This window comes from Sander vitreus, chromosome 1 (genome assembly GCF_031162955.1).
Source record: "Sander vitreus isolate 19-12246 chromosome 1, sanVit1, whole genome shotgun sequence".
Lineage (NCBI taxonomy): Eukaryota > Metazoa > Chordata > Actinopteri > Perciformes > Percidae > Sander > Sander vitreus.
This window is the reverse complement of record NC_135855.1, coordinates 34,500,517-34,515,387: the sequence shown is the minus strand read 5'-3', so window position 1 is coordinate 34,515,387 and position 14,871 is coordinate 34,500,517. Positions and strand designations below refer to the sequence as shown.

The 14,871-nt window shown below is 38.6% G+C and overlaps 1 protein-coding gene across 1 annotated transcript; it reads right to left on the bottom strand.

The window, feature by feature from the left end:
- Positions 1-406: 406 nt before the first annotated feature.
- On the bottom strand, positions 407-14,541 carry pepd (peptidase D). The gene is made up of 15 exons (XM_078253362.1): positions 14,433-14,541; positions 12,938-13,121; positions 12,387-12,514; positions 11,240-11,303; positions 9,200-9,247; positions 8,580-8,641; positions 7,795-7,839; positions 7,029-7,104; positions 6,157-6,203; positions 4,287-4,355; positions 3,644-3,721; positions 3,226-3,374; positions 2,916-3,100; positions 1,229-1,420; positions 407-896 (listed from the first exon to the last, which is right to left on the bottom strand). Exons 1-15 carry the CDS (start codon positions 14,450-14,452, stop codon positions 753-755), a joined length of 1,491 nt encoding a protein of 496 aa, XP_078109488.1. The 5' UTR covers positions 14,453-14,541; the 3' UTR covers positions 407-752.
- Positions 14,542-14,871: the final 330 nt, after the last annotated feature.

The following is a 14,871-nucleotide window of genomic DNA, read 5'->3' as shown; positions in this document are numbered from 1 at the left end:
AACATTCAAGAATATTAAGAAAAAAATACCAGAATCGACCACTTTGAGAATACATTTTTAAATTACAAGTGTTCAAAGACAACATACTCACTTCGTTACCATTTGTTAACTTTGCAGAATACTTTTCTCGTTGGATTCTTGAATTGATACCTTCATTGTTGTCACTGTTTTACATCACAAAGAAATTACTGTAGGTCTCGGACTGAAGTCTTCCATCTAGAGCACAATGGCCGACTGACAACAAAAATATTTGAGAAGTTCCACTTTTCCCAATAATACACGTTGATTTAAGATGAGTTTGTGGTTCAATGCACTACTTTGTATGAAATAAGTGTCTTCCTGTACTGAAAGAATACTTGTAAAAAAATACCAACTATATAAACAAACAAAACTCTTCTGCACACAGTTGGAAATTAAAATGTTTATTTAAATTCATTTCTCAGAAGGCACATAAATGAACACTTTTAATGTATTAATGTTGTCACTTGAAATGATTGCTTACATTTGTCACAATTTTCAAAACATTATGTAAGCTTTATAAAATGTTCTGTATGAAACTTTTCATGTTTTTTGGTTATTATCATGTGTTAATTCAACTGCTTAATACAAAACTTGATTGTGTATCTGTTGTATAAATGAGAAATGAGAGCGAGAGCAATAACTTCAGTTTCACCGAAGAATTTTCATTGTTGTTGTTTATCTACAGTAATCAATGACATCGCAGCGTTGAGCTCTTTATTGTGGGAAACCGATCAGAATTTGTCACTGCTGGCGACGGGGCTGAAGGGTTTTGCAGAGTTGGCCATGAACGCTTCGATCTCCTCCACAGTGCGAGGGACGCAGGTCAGCAGCTCTATACCGTCAGCTGTCACGGCAATGTCATCTTCAATGCGAACCTGCACACAGTAATGACACAGCAGTCAAACACGGTGGAATTAGAAAGGAGATGTTCAAAGAGGCAAACTCAGTCAATGCAAAAATGCAAACGCACATGAGAATTCATATGTTGAATCTGAGCTGGATCAGCCACTGAACAATCTGTATTCACATAGTTCTTAAGATCAGACAGTAAGTCCAGCAGTGCAAGAGCGGTTAGACAAAGCCACAGATTGTAGACGAATCCACAGTTTTGCCATTTTATCTAAACTACTTATTTAAAAGTGAACATTAAAAGTTAGGACCTTAAGATCTAATAGTTCTGTTAGGAAAACTGTGCGAGCAGACTGACCCCACCAAAGCCGCGAAAGCGAGCCAGCACTTGGTTGTTGATGAAGCAGCTCTGGGCAGGGTTGGCCAGGGCCTGGTCCAGCAGGTGGTTGATGAAGTATATGCCGGGCTCCACGGTGAGGACCATCCTCTCCTGCACCAGGCGGCCCATCCGAAGACTCTTCAGTCCAGGCTCATCAACACGGTCCACCCCCTGGACAACAGTACAGTTCCTTAAAACCACAGCTACACAGTTATAACGACTGTTTATATATAGATAAATATATATATATATATATATATATATATATATATATATATATATATATATATCTCAGACTAAATGGAGATTGCTACCTGAGCACAGACACTGCTACAGGAAACATTTTTCAAGTGTTAAACTATTTTTTTTGAATCAGTTCTTTAAAACTGTTTCTCTGGCAGATTACCATAAAAATAATTTAATTTGAGTGTTTTAGCATCTGAGTTTAAGTCCACTGCCATATTCAGTGAGCCCTGCTTCACAGTGTACTACACACACTGACACCTTCTCAGCACTTCCACTGGAGCTTCTGTGGGTTAACGGTCCTTCTGTATTTAGTTATCAAAAGTGTATAACTGTACACAATCCTCCACCACATCCTGAAACCATCTGTTCAAAGTTCAGACAACATTTTACCGTCCTCTCTCTCCTGCCCTCATCCTGAACTTGTTCCTGCAGATTGGCCTATTTTTGTTGCGCTCTCACTGCTGTATCGAGGGTTTCTCCATTATTCATGACACGGAGTTACAGGAATGTGTTTTCTTCTTCTGTTTGGAGACTTTGACTGTTATAACACTAACCAACGGCTGGTTGTGATGTGGGTAATATCAGAATTTAAAAAGTAATGTTTGTTTTTTTTTAACCTATTTTCCTATGTGTCTAAGTGACTGATGAAAACAATCTTTGACGGTCCAGTATTAAGCAAGATCGCAACAAGCTACAATGTAAGTTATTGGGAAATTGCGCACCTTTAATTTACGTCCACAAAAGTGCTTGTTTTACCACTGACATGCTCAGATTATTATTCCAAGTGTCTGACAACATCATGGAAAGGATTCCTACAGACATCTGCGTAAGATCCTTTTTCTAAACATAAAAACATTCCTGAAATTGCTATCGCTAAACCCACCAGCCTCCATGCAAATAAACAGTAATTTTAGCATCGTAAAATACACAATATTCAAAGTCGATTTTATTTATAGTTCAGGTGCTGCCAGACACCTGAACTCATTTAGGCCAGATATCCGTTACCTAGGGCTTTCTTTTTGCTGGCATTTTAAACTCCAGGTGATTTATGAGGACTATGGTCAACTGCTCCTCAGATCTTTGCGAGGTAAATCGAGACAGCAAGCTAGACTATCGGTCCAGTCTGAGTTTTCTGTTGCATTTGAACGTGCAAGTTCCACCAAAACAAGTTCCTCCCCGAGGATATTTTGCAGAGGCACCGTTGCTGCGTCCAGCGCCGCCCAAGACCATTTGTAAAATAGGATTTTACAAAAAGGTCTCTCTCTGTAGGGATCGTTTCCATAATGTTGTCAGACACTTATAATAACAATATGAGTCTGTCAGTGGCAAAAACAGAACTTTTAGTGGACAAAATTGACGATGCACATTTGCCCTATAGGATTACATTGCAGAAGTTACCCTTTAGGTCTGGTGTTCTCACCTCAGGGTATCCTCCCACATCGTGCACATCGATGCCCAGCAGGTGTCCCAGGCCGTGGGGCATGAAGACGGAGCCCATGTGGACCTTCAACATGTCCTCCACGCTGCCATTCAGGATGCCGATCTTCACAAGCTCCTCCAGGTGAACCCGGTCAGCCATGCGATGCATGTCGGTCCACTTAACACCTTCAACACAAGCAGTTTTGTTAATGAAGAACAGAAGTCTCTTTAACCCGAACTTTAAATTTAAGTAGGGATGTTGATACTTTTTGAAGTGTACTCAATATTTAAACTGACTAAAAGATGATAACCTGGTTTGATGGCAGCCATGACAGCGCGAGAGGATTTGAGGACTGCCTCATAGATGTCCCTCTGGTCTGGAGTAAACTTGCCATTGGCTGGGAAGGAGCAGGTGATGTCTGAGGAGTAGCAGTAGTACTCTCCGCCCATGTCGAACAGACTGCAGGCGACAAAACATCAGAACGATTTCAGTCAAATGTTTTTCCAAGGTGCTTTGGGTTTGTGTCCTAAGTGAGTTCGAGTTGTTTACAGTGCAACAAACATGTACACAGATAGCAAAAACCCTAAAGAACACAACAGAAATAGAACAGTAACAATGCCTATGCTTAGTGGCACTTCAACAAACGGGAGAATATGTAGAGTTTGTGAGGGAGTTACCTGTCAGTTCCAGGAGGTGCTTGCATCTAAAAACAGCTGATAGCTACTCACCACATGTCTCCACCTGTAATTGTCTTGTCGTTCGGTGCACCAGCATGTCCGTAGTGGAGAATGGAGGAATTATTGCCCCTGTTAAACAATAACACAATATGTGAGTTGAAAAGACAAATAGTTTAACTATGAATAAATACTCAGTACAAGGTGGTAATTCCATCATATGTGACTTGTATAAAGCTACCATGAAAACAAATTTGAATTAAATACTGCATTGCAATACAGCATTAAAGGAATTCCAATCTCTTTATTATAGAAAACTCAGACACAGTGCATCTTTAAAGAATCACTGTGACGATCAGGTCCTCATTTTTCAAGCTCTTAATTTGAACAGGAAATAGCTTGTATACATTTACCACTAATCTGCAGGAAGTACTCATTCCACATGGCCTTTAATACAAAAGGCCACAGCATGATTAGCGGCAGTGTCTCAAAATGTAACCATAATGGTGCCGCTAGCTGACAGTAACCCTGCAACAAAGAGGAAGTTGATGGTGCACTCTTTGCAGACATGGCTTGGTTTGGCTAATAAGACTCCTTGGATACTGCAGGGTTCCTAAACTCTGCTTTGTTTACATGATGTTTACACGGTCTTTGGAGAAGCATCATTTCAGATTTTCTGGTAAAAATGATGCCTTACGTTCCACAGATACAGGTGTACGAGGTGTGACGCATCCCTCCCTCAGTGTAGCAGTAGTGCTGGAACAGGCTGCAAAGAAGAAGAAAAAAGAAGCAGTCCTTCAGAACAAAACCCCCGTAAGAAAAAAGGAAACTATTTAGTTTCAGCACAGCAGAGATCACAGGAAACAGTAATTTGCTGAAGGACCTTCACTGCCCTCTTTCTGACTCCATGCTTTTTTAGAATTTATTCAGCACTCGGTCTTTAATCAGCTCACGTTCACGCACATCAAACACTTCTATGGATCTGGACAGCGTCGCAAATCTGTGTATGATGAGTAAAGAGAAGTACATGTTTCCTGGTGCACACAGCAAGGCCAAATTATAGCTGCACAGCTTGACTGCAACGGCTTACATGAGGAGAGAATTCAAAATACTGTCAAATTTTACCACACTACTTCTACCATGAGATCAAATTTTGTCATTAATTTAATGAACATTGGAGATTTATTAAAACTTTAGTGCGTAACTTTTTGATATTAATGAACGTCCGTTACATTCAAGCCATCGCCAAATGAGTTGATACAAAGCTAATTAAGACTATCGGCTCCACACAACTCTCTCTGTATTTCTCAGTATGGCTATGTTCAGAAGATTGTGGCGTCCGGTGACTTTACCGCACAGAAGCACAAGTGAAGATAATTAATTTTCTGAAGAGTCCATGTTTTTTTAATCCCCTGTGTCCTCCTTGGCTACTAGTAACTGCGTTGGAGGAGGGGTGGGGGCGCATGCGCGATCAAGGAAGGCTTGTATCACGTGGATGCGCCGACAGTGTTGTTTGTAATTACTTAGAATTCCTCATGGGGGCGAGAGAAACTGCGCACTATAGCTTTAAGGGGGAATTTGCAGTATTTGTTTACAGTACTGTTTACAGTAAAACATTTTGATGCACTGCAGGCTTAATTTTAATTCAAAAAAATCTGGCTGGATCGTTTGTGGAGGACAGTCTGAAGATGCAGCGGAGCAGTTTTGGTGTCAATTGAGCAAAGACTTTGGGAAGGACTGGGGTTTAATTAATTTTACAGTTTTTGAGTAAAACAGAGAGATGGACCTCATAATTCCTGCAAGCTTGAAGCACATGAACATTTCTGCTCTACTCGGCCTTCATTTTGGTAAAAGTTGCAAATTTGCAAAGCTTGACTTTAAAAAGCTACAAGCAGCCAATTATGGCGTAGTTGTGTTTCTCAGTTAAAATGTGTTTTTGGTGAATCAGAAATTATCACTCATTTCACTGTGACAAATGTCCAATACAACAAAACCATGTTCTGAATCTAGATTGGATTTCCATTTGATTATAACCCTGCTCCTGTAATCTGTCTAGTATTTCATTCTATATTTCATAGGCTTTACTTAGGGTGTTATACTCATAAGTATACAGTAAAGGGCCAAGTACACCTGACAGTGCCAGGTCTACCAGTGACATAATATAGCAAACCTTTAATAAGCAAGAACCCCATAGTACTTACTCCACTGCACCTATAATAACAATCAGTTACTGGAGTGTCAACACGCACTGAGGCGTGACGTTTCTTTTTATTCCTCCTCTGACTCAGCGGGGTGTAATCCAAACGAGTTCATCACAGCAGCTCATTTCACATATCAAAATAAAGAGTTTAACTTATCCAGTAACACTGATTTAATGAGTACAGTGACTGTATCAGCATACTGTCTATCCAAACGAAAGTGACAGGAGCAGAGCAAAATAAAATAAGAGCTGGTTTAATCCCCACATATACTGTATATATTACCATAGCTATAATGGAGTAGACAGACATGGGCCTAAAATGTCTGGATAGAACAAAGAGGATCTGTTGACAAAGTGCACCACTTACCTCTCCATTTCATATTCTTTCTGTCCAGGTTTCACATGCTTCATGATCTACAGAGAAAAAGTGAGATTGTATGTGATTCAGATAAAACCATTGCTGACTCTTTTTAAATGAATCTCAATGTTTACCCTATGCACAAAGCAATTATAGTTTTCTGTGTGTAGCTGATTGGTGGCTCAAAACGCTTGATCCTCTGTACATGGCACACCCAAAGTTACTACCTGATATGCCATATAACAATTTTTAATGTAGATTAATTATTTGCTGATGTACGCAAAGTAGTCATAAAGAGTTCAATAATGAGTTCAACAGTCAGAGTGTGCCTTTAAGCACTTGCTGATTAAGGACATTTTGTTTTTACTGCACACCTACAGGGAAAGTTTAAAGCTGAAAATCTGCAATCTTTGGAGACAGACGGGCAAAGAAAACACCTCTAAAAACGTCAACTGATCACACTTGTAACAATGAGAAAACAGGAGGAAAACGATATTGAACGTTCATGGTGAGTGAGTACATAGGACAGATAGCATTGACTATCAACTGCTCCTCAACCCCTGAAGAGGTTATTTATGGTGTTTAAGTGAAATCCTGTGCAGACGGGTCAAAGGCTATCTCTGTTAACGGCTGGCCTCTGAGCTACTGGATGAAGTTAAAATCGATAGCATTTAAACAGTTTATAGCCTTAGAGGATCCTGACATCTTGAATCCTTTGGGCGGGTTTTAAACTCAATAAGCTGCTTGATACTTCCATACTTTGGCCGTTTAACTTTATGCTCTCAACATGTCTTTTCCTTCGGTTCCTTTCTTTTATTGGGTGAAAACTTACCAATTTGAGCACCCTTGCAGATGCACTGTCTATCCGAGAAGTATCTTACCATTTTATGGGCTTCACTGGAAATCTTGTTGGTGTAGCGCAGGACTTCCAGCTCCATATCAGTCTTAATCAGACGGCTGCAGACACAAGAAGGGAGAGAGCAGCTTTCTCATTCTGATCGATACGCTGCCAGTTTATCAAATGTACAGCCAACAAATATATACAGAATTCAACTCTCACATTGATCTAAAGGAAGAAATCCATCTTTGTTATATACACTGCTAATACAGTAACTGATGTAATGAACAAATGTCGAGCTGCACTTTGCGTGGCTTGATACAGGAGAGTATTCTAGAATACTATTACCAAATAAATAACACAAGGGAGTGGTAACCATTGGTTGCACTAATGCAAGTTTAAAAAATATCCCATTATAAAAGAGAGCCTTGTGAGCTCCTTAGAGAAGAGGAAGCAGAGGGGTTCAATCAAGTCTTTCTCCCCAGGAGACGTGCCTGAAAAGCATTCCTCCTTATTTCAGAAAATGTCAAATCATCTGAAGGGTGCAAACTCTAATGCCAAGGACAACCAGGCAAGCACGAAGTCCGTTAAATCTGTGCGGACTGGCTTCTCACTCTGCAAGGGTAAAAAACAAGCCGAAGACAAGCTCCTGTTTCTGATTACAGACACACAATTACCTGACCGGAAGGTTTGGGAGCTAAGTCAGTAGAAATGTTTAGGTAATTAAAGGAGAGATGACAGTATACTCTCTATACTCATCTTGAGTGGGCTTTCTGAATAATATTATAGAACGTATTTTATTTACTTACCATTCCACAATGACTGGGTGTAAAAGAGTGTTGTTCACTTGGAAGCTGATAAAAAAAAAAAAGAACAAGAAACTCACATTATGAACATAAATGAAGCTTTGACCAAAGTTCATGAAGGAGTCTCTATTCCCAGATAGATCCCATAATTATAAGTTCTGCTTTTATTCCTCAATGAGTAAATGTCTGCTATTTTTTCTCTGTCACTTCCTCTTTCCCACGCTGTCAAAATCCCTGCATTAACAATTCCGACATCACCATACTTGACCAATGATCTTTTTGACTGCGTTTCTCAAGCCAATCACTTCCCGGATGCTTTTCTTTAAATGTCATTGTTTCAGACCTACTAACCACCTCCTCCCCATCACCAGCATCACCTCCAGAAAGTTTCCATCACACATCCTACCCCTAATGGAGGTGCTTCATCGATGGAGTCTTATTAGCTAAATCTGAATAAATATTTTTATACACTTGCAAATCAAATGCAAATTGATGCATATTATTATATTCACTTTGAAATAAGTATACAAGACTCATTTTTCAAAGCAGTCAGGGTCAGAGTGTAGAATAAAAAAAGGGTGTAATGTAAGGAGTTAAAAAAGAACACAGTAACACTGATAACAAGCAAAAGGAAGATGGTTTTCTAAATTCAATTATATTTTGAATTTGGTTAATTAGCAAAAATGTGTATGCATGACAGTCTGTATCCTTGGTTATAAAACCAAAACAAAACCCTCCCCAATCAAAGTATCATTATGCCAATGCAAAGTGGTGCCAATTAAACATACCGACTAATTCCGTCAAAGGAGGCTTCACGGCAGATGCTCCCACTATCTGTATTCTGACCTCGCTGCGTGGAGAAAAACACAAAAACAAATTAAATCACCACCAAGTGCATTCAAATGTCACAACAGGACATTCAACTGGTCTATATCCAGGTGATATATCCATGATCTATTCTCATGACCAATGGACAATCTTTTGTCAGCTGTAGAATTGGTTGAAGGAGTTTTGATTCATTTCTCCCACTGCACTTTTTTAAGCAGTTGATCAATTTAATAATCAGGTTTTTAAAAGTTGACAATGTTGAAGATTCAGATTCCTAACAGCAGATATTCTGCGTCAACATTTAACAGCTTACACACAGACAAAATGAAAAGGACTGTGTTTTTATGTTTGATATGACGAGTGAGGTGGCAGCTAGCATCAGAAAGGGGGAGGCAGATCTGCCGGGGACCTTTTACAGAATACCATGCTTAAAGGTGGTTCAGTAAAATACTCCCACATGACACTTGAAGAATTGGTCCTGTGGTCAGTCATCTGATATTATAATACATGTATATATCAGGTAGGAATGAGTGATGCACTATTGTAACTACACTATGATACGGAGAAACCAACAGCATACCAGTGTTAGGAGCACTGCTGGTGTCAGGTTGGACAGGACATCAGCAATCTGCAAGGAAGCAGACATGGATTCATTAAAAGACAGACACACACACACACACACACACCGTAGTCTCTCTGGTACTCAGCAGCACACTGAATGACAAACCTCAAGCGACTTTATTACTCCTCTGCCAACAGCCTAAATGTCAGATAACAGTTCCCCGTTTCAGTGCTCAGAGACTGGTGATATTTGAGCATTGTTAGAAGTATTAACACCACTAAAATTGACTTCCTAAAACAGTCACTGCAGAAAAAGCCCTCCCCAACACCTGAAATCTAAAGACAGCTTAATTATGAGACATTGGAAAAATTGCTCTCATGCTTAAAAGTTGTATATGCTGTTGAGAGGCTGTCAGTTAAACAGTGATTCAATGATTAGATGCAATAATAAATCCAACCAGTAAAAACAAGAGGTTGCCGCAACCATTTTATCAGTAACAAATCTGACTTTTTATTTCCATTTTTGATAGAAAAATATCTCACTAGAAGACATTTGAATTCTAAATGAATTTAATGCATGAATAAAATGTCTGTGTGCAGTAGTTGTAAGCCACTTGAGTAAAACACATTTGTCAGTCAAGTTAAGTCAGACAGAAGGACTTTCCTGAAATATAACAAAATCCAATGTGAACACTCCTTTGGTTTTATTTTTTTTATTAAAGAGCTCACTTGAAGTCAAATAATAATATTCTAATATATAAATAAAAAAATAGGTTTGAGAAGGCAAATGTGACTCACTAAAACATAGAATTTTCTTAAAATATCACAGATATCAAGAAACTCTGCCAAACAATAAATAATGAAAGTAAACACCAGCCAGATATTTAAAAAAGGTGAAAAACACATTATTGATTCACGTTCTCTTTTCCCCAAACTGCTTCATTCAACAATCTAAGGAGAGCCGTTTGGATGTTAAGCAAGGCAGCTCTGATAAAAGAGTGTGTGTGTGTGTGTGTGTGTGCAACAACACCTTCCATGTGTAAGTGTTTGAAAAATATTTAAAAAAAAAAAAAATACTCAAATAGTCTTGACCTGGTTCTGATAAAAAAAGAAATACTGTTCTCTTTTCTGTAGGCAGCATTATTAACGGATTGCTGAACACCGGCAACTGATGCGTTTGTCTGAGGAGATGACAGTATCAATATAACAAATGCAGAGGCAGTTATTATATGATTTAATATTTTCTAATAATACACTGCAGTGTTGAGAGCTGCTATAGCTTCATGGAAGACTTGGCTGTTAACTGCAGTGATAATTAGCATCCTAACCTGTGATTTGGAAATCTTAACACCTGCAGGCAGGCACAGAGATGTAAAAGTACCTGAAATATCATCAGCAGGATGAGTCAAAGGTTACTGTGTAAATATAGAAATTAATATTAAACTGTATGGGATCATCTCAAATGCCAGCGAAAGCTGTTGTATTATAGTCTGATTATATTATTTTGATATGTCAACATGCACACCTCCAAAATAGCTCTGGAGCTGTCAAGCCTCCAATATAGTCTGCTGTGAATCTGCTGTCAACACCGATATACATGACTGTTTTCCCAAACTCCCAAAATAGGCAATTATAGACAGTCTGAACAGGACTGTATTGTTTAAACTAGACTAAAATGAAGATAATGGAGCTGTGGGTTAAAAATAAAATGCAATAACAAAAGTCCCCAGAGAATGTCAGTGGTTGATTTGTGCACAAATTAATTATCAATATGTTAATAGCCAATGAGGTCACGGACTGCATTCTCTGTACTAAAAATATAGGCAATGACACTTTCTTCTAGAAGGTCCTAGTACAAAATGAATATTGGTCCTACTATCTGGTGCCACCGATAGCTTTGCCAGGAGGTCCAAATAAGAGAAGGACGACGTTCACCTTTAAAAACTGTCTACGAAGGCAATAATGTAATTTGCAGTAACGTTATGAAAGGTTCAGTTACTGCACAGAAATCCATTTACACACACGTTGTAAACACCAGCACCAACACAGACAGACTTACATCACAGGCGTATTGCACCTCATCGACAGCATACTTCGCCTTGAAGTGCTCTTTAGGAAAGATCCTGTCAACAGATGCAAAAGACACAAAAGAAAAATACAGTCAACCAACACAAAGACTTACACTCAGACATTTTAAGAAGTCAATCTGTAAAAACATAACAGACAGGTTATGTTACAGTTCTGGCAGACACTAGCAGAACTGAAGTAGTCAGGGCAACAGATTAAAAAGGCAGAGAGCAAAGCTAATGAACCCAGCAGTGCTAAGTGTTAATCACATATCTCCTAAATGTGTAAAGGATCTCTTTTATACATGTCAGATGACAAAGGATGCTTTGAGGTTTATAGATCAGGGAAGAGCAAACATGTGACATGGTCAAGAGTCAGGAACAGGTTATTTCCAGATCATTATGTCCCATGGTTTATTTCCTTACACACAAGCACTAGGGAGTCTGCAACACTGTATGCAACATTTCTTATAATCCACACAGTGGATCAGTGTGCTGATTTTTAAAGAAAACAGCAAAATGTGTTAAATAGTCTTCATCTGCAAGTTTAAGTCATTTTAAAGTTGTAGTTTTTATCATTTGCAAGAGGATTAATAATTTTCAGCCAAAATGAGCAATTAATAAATTACTCTTCAGTTCCTACACATGTGTAGTGTGTGGACTGGAATTACTGCAGCAGGCTTTGGTATCAGTATAGTCTAACATGTCTGAGGTGGTTTGGGTGATGACAAAAGTCTACGTCTTAAATGCTTCTTGGTGGCATTTACAATAAATTTAAAATAAATAATTAATTTTATATATATATATATATATATATATATATATATATATATATATATTACATATACTATATATATATATATATATATATATATATATACACACACACACACACACGTGTTAATTGGTCGAGCATAATGCGTTAATTTTTAATTTTTTTTTAAATAGTATTAATCGCATGCTGCCATTTATTAATTTTATTTTCACTTCACTCAGCTTTGCCATGAACATGTTTATACTGGGTGTAACTGTAGCACATGACTTTGTCAACCCTTTCTTCAAGTTACAGCTCTAGCTATGGACCCGCTGGTGACGATTGTTGGCCATGTACACCGCTCTTTGAAGATTAGTGTGACTCACTCTCCCATCCAAGTAGCATAGCTTTCAGGCAGTTTGGGAACAAAAAGGATGGATTTCCCAGAGTCCACATCAATGGCGCCATAACAGTCAGGCTCAGTTACTCCAAAAGCCCAGTGGAAGAAAGACTCCTGCAGAATTGAAAGAAACAGCCAAAACATTAGAGAGGGAGATTATAACAGTCAGCTAGAAGAGAAGGTTACTTCTAGTCAGATTATTACATTACAAAAAATAAGATGTCCTTGCTAAAACCAGTTCACAGAGGTGAATACAGAGCGTTCAATGTGCTCTTTGATTTTTGTCAAAATCCAATTATAGTCACAAGCTTAGATGGGAGTGTTGGAAAAAATTAGATCATGAACACAAGTGATTTCTCTGCAGAGTGGCTGGCCTACATATTTTTGACAGAGTATGAAGATACATGACACAGGACATGCTGGAGGAACTTAAACTCACTGCTGGCTAGGGGATCATAGATGGATGGATAAATAAATGCAATACCTTGCCCCCTCCTCAGCCTCAGTTTTGCACAGAGTCAATTAGAGACTACTTACCTGTCTGAAAAGGACGTCTGTGTCTGTGCAGTACCTCTGCTTCTGCTCTCCTCCCTGCAGCACCACCACTGACTGCTGCACTACTCCGTCTTTGGCTTTCAGCGCATTGCACAGCCGTCGACGGTTCTCTGCAAACAGAGCAGCAGACACCCTCAGGGTGTCTTTACCCAGCCAGTAGACAGGTCTGAAAGGACAGGGAGACAGAAGATAAGATGGCGTTCTGGTTAGAGAGACTGACTCAACAACAGGACTCTGGGTCAAGATTAGAATTGTCATAAATTGCACAAGGCTAAATAGAACCTTATATAAAAACGTAAATAACTTTTTTTTCCCCCCACCATCACTCAACTCTTTATCTGATGTCGTAATGCTGATATACATTTCTTTTCAATAATCTTTTTCTGAACGTTTTTAATCAAAGCTTTGATAGGAAAATCTGTGAGCAAATTCAGGAAAATCTGTTATTTACTGAGCAAAGAGAGGGGACCCGTTAGGTTTTCAGTTCTCTCTGGAGGTAATCCTCAGGATTTGGTCAGTACATTTCAGCCTGAAGAGGTGGGTGAACCACAAGATATAGACATCCTTGTAACTGATAGGTCTTGGTTATAAATCTCCGTCTCTGGTCATGGCTTTGCCGATAAGATAACCAACATTACGTATCTGATTCAGCCTGGACTGTACCAAAGGTTAATCCCTAACCTCATAGTATTTTATGGCTCAACAATTTCTGTACCATTCACTGCTGGCTGAGTATACAGGTGTAATCTGTGAGGACAGATCACCCTCAGTGAGGTGGTAAATTGTGTTTTTATCACACAGCACCCAACACACAACACACACACTGTCACAAGGTGTGCCTGATTTGTTCCAACCTCTGGCAGAGATTACCTTATTACTGCTGACAACTTTATGATTACCACAGCAGATTCTCTCGCGGTTTTATCTAATGATCACAAGGTATCTGCCTGGGTTGTGTCGTGATCACAAGAAGATGACGTTTGTTCATTACTAGATAATTACTTTAGGATTGCAGCATCATTCAACAACAGTTATTCTATGATCATGAGAAAACAAAACACAAATATACTGTTGGCTTTTCATACATTACCATTTTAAATGCTTTCAATTTGGTCTGTTAAGAAAATGTTCTTTTTTTATATATACACTGTTAGTGACGTAAAATATCTCCTCCAATATCAATAGTGTAGACATTTCTACACTACATCCTTACGAAACTGAACTTCAAAACATGTTGGGTGTTAGTTCCGCAGGGACAGACAGTGAAGTAACGGCACATCTGCTGACAACAGCTTTTTATATATATATATATATATATCAGTCGAGCTCGCGAGTTTAGCGAAGTAACATATTTATGTTTAGTAACACCTTTATGTTCAGTAACATCTTTATGTTCAACAACATCTTCATAGATTGACAGTAAAAGCTAACAGACCTCTAAAAGAAATACATTTTCTAGTCAGAAAGCTCAACTTACTGTGGTCGTCCTGCATCCATGTTGATGTGCTGCTCCAGAGTGTCACGTGCTGACAGCAGTCACGTGACTTTTGTACGGCTCTGGCGCTAATCAGCTGACGTGTATTGTGCTGCGTTCAAGTCTTGAGGAAATACCAACTTCAACAGTGAAGTTACATTTAGAGGCTTTTGTGGTCCTATTTTATCAACTTTGACTGTCGCTGACAAAGTGTTGTAGTCAATAAGAGAAAACAACATCAAATACATTAAGAAACTATTAACAAATTATCTTTATATCTATCTATCTGATATCGACAGAGTTATGCAGACATCATCCAGCTTTCAGCTTACTGTCTATTTCTTTATAATTTAAGCTACATCTGCAGTTATATGTTAGATTTTTTTATTACTTATTTTTTTTATTGAAAAGAGGAATAGCACAATTACTGTAACACACGTGA

Excerpts from the sequence above, each read along its gene's own strand:
- pepd (XM_078253362.1), bottom strand. The coding sequence starts at position 14,452 with ATGGATGCAGGACGACCACA. Across the intron at positions 12,515-12,937 it reads CAGACGTCCTTTTCAGACAG|GAGTCTTTCTTCCACTGGGC; the intron begins GTAAGTAGTCTC and ends TCAATTCTGCAG. Across the intron at positions 6,204-7,028 it reads CCAGTGAAGCCCATAAAATG|ATCATGAAGCATGTGAAACC; the intron begins GTAAGATACTTC and ends TTTTCTCTGTAG.